General features: G+C 37.1%; 1 protein-coding gene across 1 annotated transcript in view; it reads right to left on the reverse strand.

Annotated features, from left to right (window-relative positions):
* Nucleotides 1-19,741, reverse strand: part of tex264a (testis expressed 264, ER-phagy receptor a) — an 85,088-nt gene that overhangs the window by 11,158 nt on the left and 54,189 nt on the right. The window contains exon 3 of the mRNA XM_067372988.1: nucleotides 271-451. Coding sequence (XP_067229089.1) covers nucleotides 271-451 — 181 coding nt within the window. The remainder of the gene's footprint in view (nucleotides 1-270; nucleotides 452-19,741) is intronic.

Below are 19,741 nucleotides of genomic sequence, written 5' to 3' on the forward strand. Positions count from 1 at the left end.
AACTACTTCACTAAAATATTCACTGAATAAGTTTTACAATTTGCAGTGACCAAACACGCATAGCATTTTGAATCGATTTCTAATTTGTTATCATTGTTCTGTCCAAATTTATCTCATCATTTCAGGACAGGCAGAACATTGCCCTTGCTTATTAAAAATAGCATCACGAAAGAACTGGAATCGTTAAGTGGAATCGGCATCGGAGCCGGAACAGTAAAATTCCTCTCATTCTAAATTCTCATCTTTATGCTGGCCTGATGAGTAACATACCCGCCCCTGAATCTGTGACATCAGCGTCTTTATGCTCCACTGTTTCCTCCATGTCATCAGATGTTTTCTTCTCATAAAGTTCAGGCACGCAGAAGTCCATCTGAGCCTCTAGAGGACACATGTAATGGATCAGATCTCCTTTGCATATCTCCAGGAATGGGTACGCATTTAGACTCCTTTCCTACAGGAAAAAATAAAAGAGAAAAATGATTAACGTTGCATACTCACAATGTCACAGCTGCATAAATGCTGTGGCCCTGTATGTGCAGTGCTAAAACCACCAAGGAACACTGTTTCAACACAATAATAAAAATAATATTCTGGAAAATATGTCCATGCAAGAAAGAATATCATATGGGTTTGAATGAAAGAATTGTTAGTTTTGGATGAACTATTTCTTTTAAAGTTCCTTTAAAAAAATCTGCTGATCATACACAATTGATGAACTATTCCTTTTAAAGTTCCTTTAAAAAAATCTGCTGATCATACACAATTGTAAATTTCTCATGCATTTCACCAGAATGTTATTTCAAACTGTTGGGTAACATGATTTAGTTATTCTAATATTATTTAGGCAACATAATAGCTATATAAACATCAAACCAGGAACTGAAAAATTAGTGGCGACACCAAGTTATTTGCTCTTTAATACATTCGGTACTAATTATTTCTCTTCATTATAGCTAAGAAGGGAATGACACTGTCCTCTGCAAAAGACCTTCAATGATGTCCCACCTCATTAGAATCAAACTTAGGCCAGACCTTTACTGATCAAACACACCAGCCTTATGACAACTTTGCAGCTGGACTAGGCAGGAGTTTACACCAATTAGTCTTCCTTTAATGAAGCAGCCTCATTAAGGACCAAATGCCACTGTAATGATCTGAACGAACAATGCAAAACAGCAAGCTGATCAGACTGTTTCCCAAATAAAATCGCTAAGCGTGAAATTGTGAACTAAGGTTAAGACATTCGGGACTATTATTTAGATATAACAGCTCTAGTGTGTTTTAACAAATGGCCAAAACATTTAGATGTAAATAAACCACTGTCACTTATCAGACCGAAGTTTTAAATCTCTATTTATTCATTTCATTCCATACTACCAAAGCAATTGCACAGTAAGCCATGCCTTAGTTTTAATTTTAGATATAATATAATAACGTATATCATAAAGCTCACATGTAAACAACGACTAGAAGCTTATTGTTTCAGAATACATTCAAATAAGAATAGATTTAAAATGCATAAAATAAGAATGTGAGAGCATTGGATATTACATGTCATAAAACATCATTAAGGTTTATCTATATAGAACCAGAATACATGTGCAGAAAATACTTTGCGATGTATGGTAATAAAAATGCAGATGCTAGCAACATTAGACAGGGCTGCAATATCCTTTTGTACTGTGAATGATTTGATATATATTTATATATGTGGAGGATGTTATATTCCACCAAGCCCTCAGGATAGAACTGTGCTTCCATAATTGTAATGGCTTTTCATGCTAAGAGCTTTGTTTTGATACAGTAACACTGTTTAGAATGGCCCATAGAAAAGACAAGTGCCACAGAAAAACAAGATACAGGCCAGACACAAACAAATATACACTGCCCGGCCAAAAAGGAAGAAGAAGAAGAAAAAAAGTTGCAAATGCTTAAGAGTCTGTGATTGGATCATTATTGCAGTGATTATTATGTTTCTAGCACGTTGTATGTTTGACATCAGTTCTTCTAACCCTAAGTGAAGGAGTGTCTAGCTTTTAATTTCTTAAACAACCATGTAAGAGGACACATCATGGCCATATTCCAGGATGACAATGTCAAGATTCATCAGGCTCAAATTGTGAAAGAATGGTTGGGCATGCAGAATCATTTTACACATGAATTGACAGACCTTAAATTCATTTAAAGTCTTTACAGACTGCTTGACTCTTGAATACAAGAATACAAGATCTTGACCAAAAAATGATTCACCTCTCGATGGAAAAATATCACAACATTTATTTCAATCAAGAGGTGCATCTTTTTTTTTTTTTTTTTTTTATAAACATGACATGACACTGTTTTTCAGAGCTGCTGTATAGATAAATGAATTAAATAAATAACTAATGATTTTTACAATGGAAATTGTAATTTCCTCTTACACTTTTCCTCTATAGCTGCTGTACAGCCAAAACAAACTTTGTTACATTATTTTCCTGCTATCACTGCAAAGCTGATTTGAAACCATCTGCATTGTAAAAGCGCTATCTAAATAAAGGTGACTTGACTTAACTTAAGCATTTGCCTATTTAAAGGTGCAATATGTAAGAATTTTGCAGTAAAATACACAAAAACCACTAGGCCAGTGTTCTATATTTTGTTCACTTGAGTACTTACAACATCCCAAATGTTTGCAACTACAGGGAGTGCAGAATTATTAGGCAAGTTGATTTTCTGATCATATTTTTTTTCCAAGCACATTTTACCAATTCCAATCCACATCAATCTTAATAACTACTATTAATATTGTTTTTAATCATTTATAAGTGATATATAATTGTTCATGAAGGCTGGAAATGAAGAATGCCCTATATTCAGGTGTGCAGAATTATTAGGCAGGTTTTCTTTTACAGATAAAATGAGCCAAAAAAGAGATTTAACTCAGACATAAAAGTCAAAAATGATTAAATACTCATGAGAAGGATGCAATACTAATGTAATACTAGAAATTGCAAAGTTAAAGCATGACCATTGGACAGTGAAATGCTCATTGGGTCAGCTGGGTCATACAAAAACAGCTGGAGAAGAAAAGACACGTTAACTGGAAAATAATTAAGAATTAAGGTGAAGAATTAAGTGTGAAACCATCAGGAACCCTTTAGTCTCCAGCGCCACCATTTCCCAGTACTGAAACCTATCTGGAGTCTTCAGAAGTGTGAGGTGTCAGGATCTCAGAGACTTAGGTTAGGTGAAGAATCCTAAAAAGCGACCTGCTCTTAATAAGAATGACAAGCTGAAGTGTTATAAAGTACATGAAGACTGGGTTTTTATAGGCCTTATAGACAGACAGCTTGAGAGTGACTCCTGAAGGACCAGCACCACATCCTCTTGTACCACTGTTTGAAGAATTTATCTTCCAGAATCTGGCAGTAAGGTGTGGGAGTTCACTTTTAGTCCATCTCTTATCCTGAAATGTCCATTTTGCAGAGATGGACTAAATGATCTTCCAAAACTTACTGCCAGATTCTGGAAGATAAATTCTTCGAACAGTGGTACAAGAGGATGTGGTGCTGGTCCTTCAGGAGTCACTCTCAAGCTGTCTGTCTATAAGGCCTATAAAAACCCAGTCTTCATGTACTTTATAACACTTCAGCTTGTGATTCTTATTAAGAGCAGGTCGCTTTTTAGGATTCTTCACCTAACCTAAGTCTCTGAGATCCTGACACCTCACACTTCTGAAGACTCCAGGTAGGTTTCAGTACTGGGAAATGGTGGCGCTGGAGACTAAAGGGTTCCTGATGGTTTCACACTTAATTCTTCACCTTAATTCTAATTATTTTGCAGTTAACGTGTCTTTTCTTCTCCAGCTGTTTTTGTATGACCCCGCTGACCCAATGAGCATTTCACTGTCCAATGGTCATGCATTAACTTTGCAATTTCTAGTATTACATTAGTATTGCGTCCTTCTCATGAGTATTTAATAATTTTTGACTTTTCAGTCTGAGTTAAATCTCTTTTTTGGCTCATTTTATCTGTAAAAGAAAACCTGCCTAATAATTCTGCACACCTGAATATAAGGCATTCTTCATTTCCAGCCTTCATGAACAATTATATATCACTTATAAATGATTAAAAACAATATTAATAGTAGTTATTAAGATTGATGTGGATTGGAATTGGTAAAATGTGCTTGGAAAAAAATTATGATCAGAAAATCAACTTGCCTAATAATTCTACACTCCCTGTATTTGTAAATTGTGAGAAAATTGCAATTTTAATCAAGGCTCCGGGATGTGTGAGGAGTCGCCTGTCAATGGCGTCATACACGCGTTATCCTCGGTTTCCGGTTTTATTTTGTAGAAACCATGGAAACACCAAAGATGCTTTAATATATTATATGTTTTAATAGACAATGGAACAACTGTTTTGATATGTTTATAGACAGAAAACTAATTATTGTGATATAGCTCAACACGTTTAGTCTTAGTGTTTAAATCTAATTTTCTTGATTTTTTGCGAGTACCATGCTTTACCATGCCTCAGAGAAAAACAGTATTTTGTCAAGTAGCTAACATAGCACAATCAGATGCAGCTTTATTTTTAGTAACAGTAATACAGAATTTTCTCCATCATACAATACCTTTTAAAATTAATTACATGCCATTTATCAACACAAGCCATCCAGCATTTAATATGATATTCTAAAACTGATCTATCTTACTGCAGTGTGTAACAAGTGTCTCACAGCAGCTGCTGAGCGAACGTTCAGAGTAACGTTAATCATTTTTAACACACTCAGATGTATCTAATATGATAAACAGAGCTGTGTTACATCATACTCATGACCAGAAAAGCGGCAGCGGCGCCGGCGGCTGTGGCATAATAAAAGTTCTGTTGCCCGCATGTGTTGCGCAATCGCTCCAGCGGCCACGTTCAGCTCCCACAACACTCGGTCGTGCACTGCTTCATACTACAATAAAGTTAAAAATCGCATCTATTTACATGATTTGTTCCCGAGTCCTATCCCAATTCTTTTCCACGACTGTTGAGATGAAGACCACATATCCCAAGATTCTGCGTTTAAACTTGGCATCATCATGCTATGCCTTTGTTTTGAATAGACCTCTAGCGACCAGAAAATATTACATAGTGCACCTTTAAATCCAAACAGCAATTTTTTTTTATTATTTTTTTTTGTCAGTGTATGTACAAAAATGTGCACAGGCAAACTTAGACACATGTTATTCATTAACAAAATAACTTGATGGTCACAAAAAATAATTATTATAAAATCTCCACATTTACTTTTGAAAATCAAAAATTAAGGATTAACTGGCAGTGTTAAATGTTAGGGACTGGAAGAAAAAAAACAGCTTGAAGGAAAATTATGAAATTTTATGAAAAAATAAAATAATACAGATTTTTTTGGCATATAATTTTACATAAAGAAAGTTTATTAAAGCTGTGGTATGTAATTTCTTTGACAGTACTAAAGCATAAAAATACCATAATATTTCTGCAGAGATTTAGGAAACATGCCAAGTTAAAATACTTGTTTCTCCGTACAACAATACTACAGCCAGTTATTCTACTTTGAAATGTGCATTCTGTGTCGAAATGTCATGTTTTTGCTTTGGTCTGTGTGACCCCGCATGCTTCCAATGTACTCAATAGTATTTTGACACCCTGGGTTGCCTGTTGGTGGAAAACACAGCATATTGTAGCCATGGAAGCCAGGAAACAAACTAGGTCAGAGGTCGCAGAATCTACTGGACCTTAAAAGCCTCGGCAATAAAAACATTGCAAATGTATAACTGATCAAACATTGAAAACGTATAAATTAGTTGATCAAGCTTTCTATTGTTAACTGTGCTCGTTCCTGTTGCGTGTTCTCAATCTGGCAACTCGCGTGAGCCACGAGTCTGAGGAAGCAGGGGCAGTGGAAACAACTCTTTCCAATATTTTGAATTTGAACTGCAGTACCCATTTCAGCCTCTAGTTGTCAATATGACATGCTGCACCTTTAAGAATTTGTGCATTGTGACATGATTTGACAATTAAGCATGTTTCCCCAGTTCTCTGGATTGTAATGTGAAATAATTACACAATTTTAAAGGTGCCATCGAATTGAAAATTGAATTTACCTCGGCATAGTTGAATAACAAGAGTTCAGTACATGGAAATGACATACAGTGAGTCTCTAACACCATTGTTTCCTCCTTCTTATATAAATCTCATTTGTTTAAAAGAGCACCGAAGAACAGGCGAATTTCAACATAACACTGACTGTTACGTAACAGTCGGGGTGTATGCCCCCGATATTTCCATATGCCAGCCCATGATCGAGGCATTACAGAAGGGCAGCCAGTATTAATGTCCGGATGTGCACAGCTGAATCATCAGACTAGGTAAGCAAGCAAGAACAATAGTGAAAAATGGCAGATGGAGCAATAATAACTGACATGATCCATGATAACATGATATTTTTAGTGATATTTGTAAATTGTCTTTCTAAATGTTTCGTTAGCATGTTGTTAATGTACTGTTAAATGTGGTTAAAGTTACCATCGTTTCTTACTGTATTCACGGAGACAAGAGCCGTCGCTATTTTCATTTTTAAACACTTGCAGTCTGTATAATTCATAAACACTTCATTCTTGATAAATCTCTCCAACAGTGTGTAATGTTAGCTTTAGCCATGGAGCACCATCAAACTCATTCAGAATCAAATGTAAACATCCAAATAAATACTGTACTTACGTGATTAGACATGTTGCATGACAAACACTTTGTAAAGATCCATTTTGAGGATTATATTAGCTGTGTGAACTTTGTTTATGCACTGTTTAAGGCAGTCGCGAGCTCGGGGGCGGGAGCGTGAGCATTTAAAGGGGCCGCGGCCTAAATCGGCTCATATTTAATGATGCCCCAAAATAGGTAGTTAAAAAAAATAATTTAAAAAAATCTATGGGGTATTTTGAGATGAAACTTCACAGACACATTCAGGGGACACCATAGACTTATATTACATCTTTTAAAAAGACGTTCTATGGCACCTTTATAGATTTATACTTGAATACAATTAAAGTGATATAGAATAGAATTAATGGGAATTAGGGGCTAAAATGTGCTAATTGTCATGAAAATAATGTCACAATACACTAAATATCTTAATAATCTTCAAAGTAGGCTTTTTGCAAAATATAATGTTCAGGCAAAGTATGAGTTTCCGACCCAGGAAAACAGAGAAGTGGAGTTGAAGTTGTTTAGTAGTTTCACTGTTCTCTTTCTCATGGCTAATTGATTGGTTTTATTCTAATCCTCTGTAAAAGAGTCCTGCTCTAAGCAGAATGAATCACCTGATACACATAAAGACTCCAGCCCTTAGGGGCCCACATGCAAATGAGAGCACATCTCCTTGAACCAGGAGCGATAATGAGTGCGAGAAAAAAACAAAGACAATCCACTCCACACTGTCGCCCCCATGAAAACAATGTCAAAACACCAAAGTGAGAAACAGCAATAAGCAAATTGCAAAAACCTGTCTGTAATACTTTAGTTTGTTCACCTTCAAGAATGAGCATTAATGTACTGTACATTTAGGTTATACTGTACGTTTCTGGTCCTTTCACAGCTTTCATTCTCTTATACAGTGAGGAAAATAAGTATTTGAACACCCTGCTATTTTGCAAGTTCTCCCACTTAGAAATCATGGAGGGGTCTGAAATTGTCATCGTAGGTGCATGTCCACTGTGAGAGACATAATCTAAAGAAAAAAATCCAGAAATCACAATGTATGATTTTTTAACTATTTATTTGTATGATACAGCTGCAAATAAGTATTTGAACACCTGAGAAAATCAATGTTAATATTTGGTACAGTAGCCTTTGTTTGCAATTACAGAGGTCAAACGTTTCCTGTAGTTTTTCACCAGGTTTGCACACACTGCAGGAGGGATTTTGGCCCACTCCTCCACACAGATCTTCTCTAGATCAGTCAGATTTCTGGCTTGTCGCTGAGAAACACGGAGTTTGAGCTCCCTCCAAAGATTCTCTATTGGGTTTAGGTCTGGAGACTGGCTAGGCCATGCCAGAACCTTGATATGCTTCTTACAGAGCCACTCCTTGGTTATCTTGGCTGTGTGCTTCGGGTCATTGTCATGTTGGAAGACCCAGCCTCGACCCATCTTCAATGCTCTAACTGAGGGAAGGAGGTTGTTCCCCAAAATCTCGCAATACATGGCCCCGGTCATCCTCTCCTTAATACAGTGCAGTCGCCCTGTCCCATGTGCAGAAAAACACCCCCAAAGCATGATGCTACCACCCCCATGCTTCACAGTAGGGATGGTGTTCTTGGGATGGTACTCATCATTCTTCTTCCTCCAAACACGTTTAGTGGAATTATGACCAAAAAGTTCTAATTTGGTCTCATCTGACCACATGACTTTCTCCCATGACTCCTCTGGATCATCCAAATGGTCATTGGCAAACTTAAGACGGGCCTGGACATGTGCTGGTTTAAGCAGGGGAACCTTCTGTGCCATGCATGATTTCAAACCATGACGTCTTAGTGTATTACCAACAGTAACCTTGGAAACGGTGGTCCCAGCTCTTTTCAGGTCATTGACCAGCTCCTCCCGTGTAGTTCTGGGCTGATTTCTCACCTTTCTTAGGATCATTGAGACCCCACGAGGTGAGATCTTACGTGGAGCCCCAGTCCGAGGGAGATTAACAGTCATGTTTAGCTTCTTCCATTTTCTAATGATTGCTCCAACAGTGGACCTTTTTTCACCAAGCTGCTTGGCAATTTCCCCGTAGCCCTTTCCAGCCTTGTGGAGGTGTACAATTTTGTCTCTAGTGTCTTTGGACAGCTCTTTGGTCTTGGCCATGTTAGTAGTTGGATTCTTACTGATTGTATGGGGTGGATAGGTGTCTTTATGCAGCTAACGACCTCAAACAGGTGCATCTAATTTAGGATAATAAATGGAGTGGAGGTGGACATTTTAAAGGCAGACTAACAGGTCTTTGAGGGTCAGAATTCTAGCTGATAGACAGGTGTTCAAATACTTATTTGCAGCTGTATCATACAAATAAATAGTTAAAAAATCATACATTGTAATTTCTGGATTTTTTTTTTTTAGATTATGTCTCTCACAGTGGACATGCACCTACGATGACAATTTCAGACCCCTCCATGATTTCTAAGTGGGAGAACTTGCAAAATAGCAGGGTGTTCAAATACTTATTTTCCTCACTGTAATACAGCCATTTGATTGCTGTTCACCAACTGTGTCAACTAGCATTGCAGTAATAACTATCTTCCAGACACCTCATTAGTGTAACAGCTTGTGCTCTCCATCACGGCTCAGAGCGACACTTTCAGTCAGACAACAAGCACTTAGAAGACTAATATAAAAAATACCTTTTACACCTTTCATGCATGTTGTTTAATCTAATAATGAACCTAATTACCCCCTACGAAATTTAATGATGATTAATAAAGCATATAGCTTGCAGTACATGCACACTAGGTATGAAAGAGCCATCGGTGCTCCGAGCAGCAAAGTCTTTGCGATAACTTTAACTATCTTTGTAAACATTACTGTTGGTGTCAAGGGGACAACAGGTAATATTTGCACTTTAAAAGCTAATATCCTTTGCAACTGATATATACGATCATGTTATAAAATGATCACGGCTTGTAAATTGTGCTGTCGAATACAAATGAAAAGAAGGGAATAAAACTAGTGTGGAGCAAGGTCTGTTTAGTTTCACCTCAAAATTTTGCCTTTAAATGATCAGTATAACCACCAGTGAGTAAGTGATTTCTATTTATCTGAACTCTAAGTGAACTGGTTGCTAGAGTGGTTACTAACTGGCCAAGTCTCTATGGCCCTGGTATTAAGATGCGTTTTGGTCGATCGGATCACAAGTAGAAGAGAGAGACACATTCCCGTTTACACCTGGCGTTTTAATCCGTCTCTTTTGCCCACTTTCGACCACTTCTGTCCTGATTTCTTTGTGGGGAGGGCCTATGGGTGTTTTTTTTCAGATCTTTAGATGTAATGGACAAAATTGGTTTGCACAATTGCATGCGCCCAGAGAAGAGGGAAAAAATCATACAGAGAGCATCAGCTTTCGTTGCTGCTCTGATAGCAGTAAGATCACGGCGAACGCAGGGAGTGCATGTTAGAAATCAGGAATGGTGAGAGAACATTGTGCTTGGTACATTTTTTGTCTTCAGACCAAACTTGGGTCTTCAGCTGACAAAGTTTAAATCCTGTCGGGCTAGTGCGCTACTCAGAATGTTTACGCATAAGGTTAGTAGGCGGAGAGTAGGCGGTCTTTTTGCCTGTTCAAACACATTTGACCTCATGACCATATACACTATGAAAGCAATCCGGTCAAATGCGTTTTCAACTACCTCTGGAAGTGGTCAAAGGGGGACAAGCTCAAAACTTTTTACACCCCGTTTACTGTATTTAGCGTCATCCACTTGAGATCCAATCGATCTAAACATATCTTAATACCAGGTGTAAACAGGGTCTATTATATTCTGGTCTCTAAATATGGATTGCGATGCTTAACAAAATCCATATTAATTAGTATCACTTTAGTAGTGTTATAAAACAAAGATTTATGGACAACCCTGATATGTTTACATAACATACCCACACATGACATATGCTTCTATAGTAAGGACCCTGTATCATTTTAAATGCACAGCTGAGACACATAAAGAGAAACATAAATAACAGCTGGCGGTTCCAGCATCACCCATCTCTCAGAACTCCTCTGTTATGTCGAATATCTTCATTTCCCGTGCATCATAAAAATAAATAAATAACTAGCCACTAGATTAACCAGGCCCGTTATAATTGAAAGTACGCTTCCGGCATTAAGTTTTAATTATGCGGAGACGATGCTCCATTTTCCTTGTTGCCCTTTTGTATGCAAAACCACACCCTCAGTGGTGGCTGCGGGGCAGGCGTTACCCAGCTTAAAGAGTCGACATGACTCCACTTACCCTGAGCTAGACGGGGTGCAATCAAGAGATAATGAAAGTGAACGTTGCCTCCACAGCAGGATGAAAAGTGTCCATTTTATGTGAGCAAGCAATCATGGGAGCTCGACTGAGGTGCTTTTTCTCTCAAAAGTGAACAGAACAGCTGCACTGTTGTTATTATTGGCCACATTCCATTACAGCGGCATCTACTTCAAGTTAGAATTAAGCAAGTCCTGCTTAAACCCGCTTAAGATGGTTATAAGACGGTTTAGCTGGTCTCCCAAGCCAGGCCAAACAGGTGTCCAACTGGTTTAACTGTATAGGGCTCCCACCAAAATAAGGATGCACTGATATTAAAAAATAGGGATGCACAATATATCGCCGGGCATATCGGTATCGGCCGATAAATGTTTTTAATGTTATTGGTCCATTAAGAAAATCAGGTTGATATATTTTAAAGCAAAATATTTATTATACCCAAAATGAGGTGATTTGAGCATTATAGAGCATAAAACACACTCATGTAATATCTGTTTAATTCATAATGGAGATACCCTTACACAGAGATCAACTGAGACTCAAAGTCATAAATATTATGACGTTCCAGGAAATCCCTTATATGGACAAAGGCATAGATATCGCTGTAGCTGAATAAAATGCAGATAGAGGCCAAATTTTCCATATTGCTGCATTCCTAGTAAAAATTTGTCTAATTCAGATTAGTTGATAATTAATTTCATGCTATCTGCAATAATCGATAAATGGTAGATAATAAAGCTCTATACTATTTTATCTAAATAAAAAAACAGTAAAGAAAGAAAGAAAGAAAGAAAGAAAGAAAGAAAGAAAGAAAGAAAGAAAGAAAGAAAGAAAGAAAGAAAGAAAGAAAGAAAGAAAGAAAGAAAGAAAGAAAGAAAGAAAGAAAGAAAGAATTAAGGAAAAGTAATAAAAAAGACTACTACAAACTAAAATCAATTGTTTAAATGCTAAAGTAAATTTGGGCATCAACATGATATACAACATGAAAAACAGATAAGTATTCTGAGATTTTCTAAAGATCACATTAAACAATGTTATTAAATTATTATTGTTTTTAAATATTACATTCAAATGAGCGGTGGATGAAGACAGAGGAAGTCTACATGCAGAATTAAATATCCAATATAAACCTACAGTATACTATACATCGCCAATGAACAATACAGTACTGATGTATCATGCGTCCCTACTATATAACAATCAAACCAGATCAGCCTGACTATCTTAGGTCAGAACTATTTCAGGCTGTACAGGTCTCTAGGTTGTATTTTCCTATTTTAGGAAGTTTTGAGCTCTTTTTGAGACAGATATAGTGGAGGCAGGACAGGAAATTAGTGTAGAAAGAGGCCAGACTGCGACATTCTGCGACATTCACATGAGCACCACATCTCCAGTGTGTTAAGTGTCAAGAGTTAAATACTAAGGGCCCTTTCATACACCCAGCGCAATGCGGCATAATTTTCACGTCCTGTGCCACATTGTTTAAATAGCAAATGCATTTGCGCTCATTTGTGCACCCATGGCCGTGCTGGTCTGAAAATGAGGTGCGTTCGGGTGCATTGTTGGCGTGTTGCTATTTTGAGGCAAGTGAAATACACTGCGCCATTGACCAACTGAAACCTGGTCTAAAGTCAATGGAGCAATATTTGTTTTGTTATTTAAAGAGCATTTTAGTAATATGTGCCTGTATGCGGGTGCAATTCCGCATTGCGCTATGTGTATGATAGGGCCCTATGTGTTGGCCCACCTCTCTCCATTAAGTTCAATGAAATATCATTTAGAAATATCTATACATGCTGAAACAAGCTTACATTAAACAGATCACGATGATTTGATACTTGTCCAAGACTTCGCTGTACAGCCATAGAGATAAAAGCCTATTTATTCCCTCATCGACAGGTGAGATTTGTGCAGAGAAAGTCAATGTGTCCTGATAGATCCCTGTATTCCCGCTATGATTCAGCTCAGTCCAGGCCAATTACTGCTTTATAGATCAAGCTGTCTAAAGTGTGTAGCACAGTAGTGCACATGTGATGTCTGAAACAGCTTTCATCTTTAAAGCGCTCTCATCAAATCCTTCCCAAAAAAAAAAAAAAAAAAAAATCACTGCAGGATATGTTAAACTTGTGAATGACAGACAAGAAAACACACAGATAGTGGACTTCTTCACTCAGGGCAATCACTGTCACGACAGCACTAAGAATAGTTTTGAAACAATTGGAATAAATCTCTTGGTGTTTGCCGTTAAGAATTACTTTTCACTTGAGAGGTGTGGGTGTCTGGAACAGATGTGTCTCTGGATGAAGTAAACATAAATAGTAATGGAATAAAACACATAGACAACCCTGGAATAAGAAGCATGAATGAAAGAAACATTAGCATAAAATATATATATATGAAAAAGCAAAGGCGCATAGCAAGTCTATAAGGACGCTCATTTTTCCCCCTCCAACTAACCAACTGCCAACCACAAAAACCAAGGTAACAAGATGGAGCTGTCTGTCAGTGCCCTTGTGAATATTAAGGGCATTTCATTTTTCATTTTCATTCTGCACAGGGGTTTTCAAATAAAGGTTCTAGGACCCCCAGTGAGTCGTAAGAGGGGGCCCATGGAAATGTATTATTATTATTATAATAATCACTATAAATTTTTAGAGCTGTGAAAATGATAATGATATTTATTGGAATGGTATGATATTTATTAAGAAAATTACCATGACATGTTTCTCTTCATGAACCTTCATGTTCTCTTCATTAACCTAAAGTGTTTTAAAGTTGTGTTTTATTCAAGAAAGCATCCCTGCTTCAGCCACGTTCTATGAGCAAGACCTTCAAGCTAGTGGCCTGTATTAAGACATCAGTGTTGAATCGCTTCCTGTTTGCTGTCAAAGAGTGTTGTGAGTGTGAGGCTGGACACAGAGATGCAGAGGACAGGGGGAGCATGACAGATTAGTCACATGGAATGCCAGACGAACAAACATTTGCATCAGTGGTGACGGATGAAACTCAGCAGGAGGCGTAAAGGACTGCACCACACAGTATAACATATGAGTTTTACACAGCAAGCCACAAAACCATTGATATAGGCTTGTCCATGTACGCTAAAATTAATAATCCATAAAAAATAATGAGAGGTAAAATGGAAAGGTAAAGACGACAACATAAGTGAGAAACAAGTGGAATGCTAAATTGATTACACATTCTGAATTAGCATGTGAGGGGGTCTAAACCTAAATTGGTTTTTCTAACCTGCACTCCAAAGGTTTTCTTTAAGAGTGAATTAGCAGGTTAAAATCAATCAAATGTAATTTGAAAGTTCATTAAGAATTAAACAACATCCAGTAAAACCAAACCAAATCACAAAACAAATTAAAGGAATAGTTAGACTACAAGTGCAAATGAATTATGAGAGCTTAGATGCAGAGCCAACCTGGTTTAAATCCACTGGTGTAAAAAAAAAAAAAAAAAAGGAAAACAGATATAAAGGCCAATTAAAAAAAGAAAATGACATGTTACAAAGATAGAACAACTTGAAGAGTAACTAATTAATGTGGCTCCAAATGACAACATTTTTTATATTTGTACCAATAGCTCATTTTGGAATATGTGGATAATAAAGTGGCTCCAAATGATAGAAAATTCATTAATATTTGTACCAATAGCTTATTTTGGAACATGTGGGTAAGAAAAGACTCACATCTATGTAAAACTAGTAAGAACACACATTTAAGTGTTCAGCATGCTCACTGCATCATCAAAAAATATTATAATTTTATTATTAAGGAGAATAGTTTCTATAAACACACTGTACAATGTAGATACAATATAGAGGAAGTCTGAGAGAGAATCCGAGGAAAAGAGTGACAGAAGGGAAATACTCCAGGGAAATGTCGTGACTTTGTTCTTTCAGGCAGCTGCTCCATGGATTTGTCTCCTCCCACAAACAGAATGTGAGCACTCACAGGTGAGCACATCCCCAATCTCCCTCATCTCCCTGGGCTCCCACTGTTACATAATGCACACCTTTCTCAGCGCAATCAGAGCCCAGTCATAGAGCTAAGAGTTGCTCCTACAGACAGTGTCCATGTGACACAACAAACCCAAATGTTATCAATTTCAGAGGGAAAATTTGATGCTTAGCTATTATTAGTGCTGTCACAATAGTAGGTGATAATATTACACTGAAAAGTTTTTGAACTCTTGAAGTTCTTGAATTTTAAAGTAAATTTCACAAGTATATAATTAAGTTAAATCTACTTAATGTAAAACTAACAAAGAGAATAAGTAAATTAGAGTTTAAAGGTGCTCTAAGCGATGCTGGGTGGAGTAACTTCCTGTTGACGTTCGAAGTGTTGTCAAACAAAACAGAGGCTAGCTAGACCCTCCCTCCTCCTCCCCCTCCCCTCCGTGCTTCCTGAAACAGTCATGAACGTGCATTTAATACTGCGGATAGTGAGGAGATGTTTGCTGTATGTGACAAAAAATGTTTTGGCCTAAAAACGCATGACATCGCTTACTGTGTTCACACCGCGGGCGGCGAGAGCGTCAAAGTGGCAGGAAGTCATTCATTTTCAATGAGAGCCCGGCGGCGAGCTCTGGCGAGAGCGGCGCGGCACGTCTTGGACGGTGAGAGCGGCGAGGAGAGTTGAAACAATTGGAATGTAGATGTCCTCGCTTGAGAGGCTTCAGATTGGTTGACGCAACTTGTCATTTACTTTGACCCTCCCGTCGGTGGCGGTTTGAACGAACAGTACAGCGTTGTTGGCAGGGCGGCCAAGGCGAATGTTGACGCTCTCGCCGGCAGCGGTGTGAACGCACAGTTAGAGCACATTTAAGTAGAGTTTAACAACATTCTACTTACTCATTTGAAGTTTACTTTGCAATACTTTGCAATACTTTTACTTTGTTTCGAGGATATTTTAATCACTTTGTTTATAAATTTTTACTCAATGTAGCACTGAACTAAGCCATGCTTTTAAAGTGCATGCTTTACTTAGAAACAATACAGTAGATTTCTTGTCCTTTCAACCAGCTGAATAATCTGAAACCACTGGATGTTGTATAATCTATAAGATAACACAGCTAAACAATATAGGTAATGAAGCACCCAACCAAACACAAAAACCTTAATACTAAACCTAACAACAAAAGCAATGATCAAAAATGTAAATGGAAGTATGTAAAAGGAAGTATGTTGCATTAAAGGTGTTTTAACAGTAATTTTATGTCGTACAGCAATTTTACGCAATTCTATCCAACTTTAATGGAGTGAGGAAAAAAAAAACATTGATTAAAAAAAATGTTTAAATGAATCCAGAGCCAAAATATATTAATACACATCAGTATTAGGCAATAATGCCTCTTTAATTTATTTAAAGTTGGGTTTCATTAACGATTCTTTAACATGTGCATGCTTCAACCAAGGCAGACTTAAATTTTAAATTATAAAATGAAATTCATTTCAATTATGAATGAAAATGAAATGTTTTTTTGTTTTGTTTTTTGACTGTTTTTAATATTTTTCTTTAGTATAGTTAGGGCCGATTATTTGGAGCTTCCATACAGTATGTAAAAATTCAGTAATGGAATGATTATGCAGATTTTTTAAAATTTAATTAACTAAAAAAATGACGATTTTTTCAGTGAAAAACGAAACATCAAAACATATCTGAACATCCTTTAAAATAGGTAATATAGTTTTATGTATTTATGTATTTAAACCTAAATCTAAACATTTTGTAAAGTTTATGCTCCAAGTAGGGCTGTCAAACGATTAATCACGATTAATCGCATACAAAATAAAAGTTTGAGTTTGCATAATATATGTGTGAGTACTGTGTGAAATTAATATGCATATATAAATACACACAAATTAATGTATATATATAAGAGAAATATGTTATTTATGTACAAAATATTTGTATTTATATATAATATAAATTATATAAAAATATAAATAAATACATATACTTGTAAATATTTCTCAAATATATACATGAATGTGTTTGTATTTATATGTACATAATAATTACACACAGTACACCCACATATATTAGGCAAACTTAAACTTTTAGTTTGCATGTGATTAATCACGATATATTATATATATATATATATATATATATATATATATATATATATATATATATATATATATATATATATATACACAAGTATATAATTTATGTATATATATTTTTTTAATCAGAATCATTTCTTATAATTCCCTCTCCTAAGTACCAAGCCACAGAATATTTTTCTGCTGTAAAACAGCTCTTCTTAGTGAACACTTAGTAACACACAAGTAAGCAAGCAAAATCTGTAATCATGTCCTTCAAAATCATTCATTCATAAGGAAACTGGCCAAATGCAGCAGGAGCAGAAGGAGGAGATGAGCATCATGAACAGAGAGCGACTAGACATGCCCATCAAAAGTGAGTGAGAAAAAGGAGGCCTATCAGTCACCTGCGGGCATAATAAGACAAGAGGACAGCAGCTGACAGCACACGCATCTACTTGTGAGACAACAAATGAGGCCGACAGTCCACTGAATAATGAGGCAGAGGTCAGAGAGAGGAGGAGACAGATAGTTCAAGCAAGACGGAGACGGAGAGAGAGAGAGAGGGAGAGAGAGAGAGAGAAAGCGAGGGGCCATTTAAGTCTCATATAAGGAGTGACAGGAAGTAGCTTCAAGACCATCTCAACAGCATGCCCGCTTCCTTTGCCCACAAGCTTCAAACGCAAGGTCTGATCATCCTTGCTCACAAACTCCCCAGCTAACGACAGATATCCCTGCCTATTCTTAGACCAGCGATTTCTTACAAGGATCCCTGGGCAACACACAGATGCTGGAATTAATACATCTACAAATCACAGTGACAATTGGCGACAGTCCCTGGAGCCCTTCCTCCCCTGCCTATTTACTTTCATACGCTGTCACACACTCGCGGACACACGGATCTGTGAGAACAGAAGCAAACTCCATTTCACACCTCCGGTGCTGTTCAATTCCGACCATCCCTTGTGGTCGCACGCTTGAAGAGGGCTGTATTTTTATCTTACATGATAACACCTTTATTCTCCCCCCTCCATCCGCACGGGCATGTCCAAACCGGCGACGGAGTTCTGAAAGTTTTCTCTTTTTTGTCCATATAGAACAAATGAACACACTAGGGACGGCGTGTGCCGGTGAAAATGCACGTCTTTGTGAAGCGCGTGTCTGGGTATGTGTGGGTGGCTGTGCACTGTGTGTACCCTGCCGATCGATACGCCACGTTTCCTGATGAACAGTAATTGTGGGGACTTAGTCAACAGCGGTGCCTGAGTCGACACAGAAGTCCTAAATCGATTGGCTGTGCTGGGGGAGAATGAAGCCAATCAACACTAATCTAACAGTCACACTTCATTACTGGATTTGCGATTCTTCATGAAAGTTTTTGCAATACTAAATGACGATTCTGTTGTTTAAAAGGGCAAATCTCACAAAGAAATGTTCCATTCATATTTCAGTGTGTGTATATATATATATATATATATATATATATATATATATATATATATATATATACACACACACACACACACACACACACACACACACACACACACAACATTAAACATTAGTTTAGTAGGTTACCAGGTTATAATGAACTGGTTTGTGGACATCACAGTGGAAAAAATCTAAATGGTAACAAAATGGGCTTCATTTCCTTTTTGCTAAATATAACTAATTTACTTTTTTTCTTTTGATTTTGGAGTGAATTCAGACATTTCTTGACAGTTTTCATGAGATTTATCCCAAACCACCTCTAGATAATGACCAACATATCCACAATTGATGAGTTTCAGACTCCTTTAGAAGGAAAACGTCAACACATGTTCTGTGTTCATGTTTCTCAATATTTAGTTTCTGGTGAGTCTGTCCTTATATAAAGATCTCTGCACCAAGAGCTTTACAACCTTTTCTTTTCTCTAAACACATATACAATACAGCTCAGCACAAACAAATCTGTTTGGCAGAGGACGCGTCTTCTCTCTGCTCCCTAACACACATACACAATGGTATGTGGAAACAGCTAATTAAAAATCCATTTACACTTGGCATTGGAGGAGACACTTACTCTCTCTTTCTCTCTCTCAAACACACACATGCACGCACACACTCACACACATTTTCACTCCAACCCAGCAACAGTCCCAAACCATGAACAATATATAGTGAAAGGACATTTTTAACTCAGCTAGTCCCATCACTAAATGTCATCAGAAAATGAGCTACATGGTGGTATCAGGGTCAGCTGTGCATACTGGACATCCAACAAATCCAACAAGGATAGATAAGTCGAACATGAACATGTAGATGGAAGCCTGCTTATATTCATGGCTGTCAATTTGTTCACTTTCCAGATGTTAAGGTAAATTGCTGAGAATGATTGCCTTAACCTTCCTCCATTTATGTAAACTATATAATACAAAACACAGAATGAATAAATGAATGAATGAATGAATGAATGAATGAATGAATGAATGAATGAATGAATGAATGAATGAATGAATGAATGAATGAATGAATGAATGAATGAATGAATGAATGAATAGCCTTTATGCTTTAATGGGTAGTACAAGCATGCAAAATTGGGACACATCCAAAGTGTCCCAGCTACAGCTGGTCTATTAAAGCACTTGAGACATCAGGATTGATTTTTGTCTGAGCTCTAA

Source organism: Chanodichthys erythropterus, chromosome 21 (assembly GCF_024489055.1).
Source record: "Chanodichthys erythropterus isolate Z2021 chromosome 21, ASM2448905v1, whole genome shotgun sequence".
Classification (NCBI taxonomy): domain Eukaryota; kingdom Metazoa; phylum Chordata; class Actinopteri; order Cypriniformes; family Xenocyprididae; genus Chanodichthys; species Chanodichthys erythropterus.